The sequence below is a fragment of the Protobothrops mucrosquamatus genome, unplaced genomic scaffold (assembly GCF_001527695.2).
Source record: "Protobothrops mucrosquamatus isolate PMUCROS unplaced genomic scaffold, P.Mucros_1.0 scaffold_104, whole genome shotgun sequence".
Classification (NCBI taxonomy): Eukaryota; Metazoa; Chordata; class Lepidosauria; order Squamata; family Viperidae; genus Protobothrops; species Protobothrops mucrosquamatus.
Window position 1 is genome coordinate 121,294 of NW_015386180.1, and position 2,113 is coordinate 123,406.

Genomic DNA, 2,113 nt, shown 5'->3' on the forward strand with positions numbered 1-2,113 from the left:
CTGAAACAACTGAGGAATGCATGGAGGATGTCTGCCTACTATGTTATTAGAATTTGATTAGTAGTATGTTCATTCCTATTGCTAAATTCCGCTAAGTTGCCAAGAACAGTCTGATTCATGATAACCAAGTGATGGTGGATGAATGTATTGGTATTAATCCATTAATATTTTTTCTCTAAAGGAAATAATGGTTGCTCTATTATAAAATTTATTTTTAGTCCAGTTTTTATTTGCTTCATGCCTTATTTTTTATTTTATTTAGTTTTATATTGATATCCCAACCAGCTTGGCAGATCATTAATTTTTTTTGATGAAACACAAACACCAGGTTTTAACATATTTCTTTTTCTTCCTTATTTTATAGTATTTTTAAGTACAGAACTTCAGGCCTTGCAGATACTACAGTTTAAACAATGTAAAGGTTCTCATTTGGCAAAGAATGATGAAGTTCATAAGGAAATCCAGATGATCTGTGATGTTTTAGGGGTGCCAAAATCGTCAGCATCTTCTGACTTGTATTCTCTCCCTGTCTCATTAAACAATATAGAGTCAAAGGTATAGTATATTTTGAACATCCGAATGCTTTATATTAGTTTCAATCTATTGTGATTAAAAAATACAAAACAACCAAGAAACCCCCAAAGAGGAAACCACACTCCCACCAAAATGGCAGGACAAGTTACTGTAAATAAACAGATAGAAAACTCCACATTCATACTCACTGATGATGTTACGTAGTGAAATGTCTCTATGCAAACAGCCAAGCTTAGAGAGAACCAAGAACTCTACAATTCAACACATATTTGTTCTTTTAATTTCTATGCTTCCCATCACGGGACAGCAACAATATATTCCCTTGTATTGGAATTAAAGTCTTTGACTACAAATCTATAAAACTGGGAAAGGAGGAATGTTGTGGTCTGGCACCAATGTGGGGGGGTCAGGCATGTAACTTTTGGAAGGGCATTCCACAACAAGGGTCCCACAGCTAAAAAGGCTTTGGTAACAATTTATATCACTTCATTTGGTAGAGGAACGCAAAGAAGATACATAAGGGAGGTGGCATTTAACATGCAACTCTTTGAGTGAGCCAGTCACATATTACTCCATATAATTTCTCCATAATTGGGAAATGGTGGAAGATTGTATTTACCCTTCTCTGGTAAATGATGTATTTCTCCATCCTTGGGAAAAGGGGAGAGAAACAGATAAAAGGCTTCTTGTCTGCATGTAGAAAACAGTGTATTGGCTGCAGTAAGATCACTTGAAATCATTGTATCCAGTTTCTGCTGATGGGTGTTTCATGCTTTAATATAATTGCTTAGATATATAGGATATTATTTTTTGGAAGGCATAAAGGCTAAAAATGTCTTTTCTACTTTTTTTCAGCTTAAGGATGTTTTGTCAAAAGTTCCAAAAGCATACATGGAGAAACCTCTGCTAAAAACTCCTTTGAATACAAACCAAATGGTAACATCCTTTTTTTTTCTCTCTTCAAACTTGCATATGTAGTGGGCATACAAATTAATTATTGGATATATTATATGCTAGGTTTAGTTTGTCTGCATTTATTTGAATATATGAATTTATATTTATTGATACTGGATTTGATTGATTGTACCATTGACACAGTGTCGACTCTTAGTAGCCATAGAGACAGATTTTCTCAATGATGAACTGTCCCCATCCTGGTGTTTAAACCTTGTGATGGGGTTGTTGGATTTAAACATAAGTCATTTTTACAAAAGGATTACTTTAAGCGATTTCTATTTACTGTAGAAGCAGTTGGAAAAAATCAATGAGGCTCTTCTGACTGAATATGAATGCCGCAGGCGGATGTTAATGAAGCGTTTAGATGTAACTGTACAGTCCTTTGGGTGGTCTGATAGAGCTAAGGTGAGTATGTTCTATTCCTTAGTTCTTGTTGATTGAGTAGAATCCTGGGGTGGAAGATTTAAAAACATTTTTTTAAAATACAATTTTCTGTTGTATAGAACAGGGCTTTTCAACCAGTGGTACGGGTACCACCTGTGGTACATTGGCACCTGGCAGGTGGTACACGACCATCCTAGAAAAGTAGCAGGGAAGGGAATGAGCTGAACCGGTGGCAGCA

The 2,113-nt window shown here is 35.5% G+C and overlaps 1 protein-coding gene across 1 annotated transcript in view; it reads left to right on the forward strand.

Moving 5' to 3' along the window:
* FAM98B (family with sequence similarity 98 member B) overlaps positions 1-2,113 on the forward strand; it is a 9,733-nt gene that overhangs the window by 4,723 nt on the left and 2,897 nt on the right. The window contains exons 4-6 of the mRNA XM_015815719.1: positions 365-555; positions 1,390-1,470; positions 1,780-1,896. Coding sequence (XP_015671205.1) covers positions 365-555; positions 1,390-1,470; positions 1,780-1,896 — 389 coding nt within the window. The remainder of the gene's footprint in view (positions 1-364; positions 556-1,389; positions 1,471-1,779; positions 1,897-2,113) is intronic.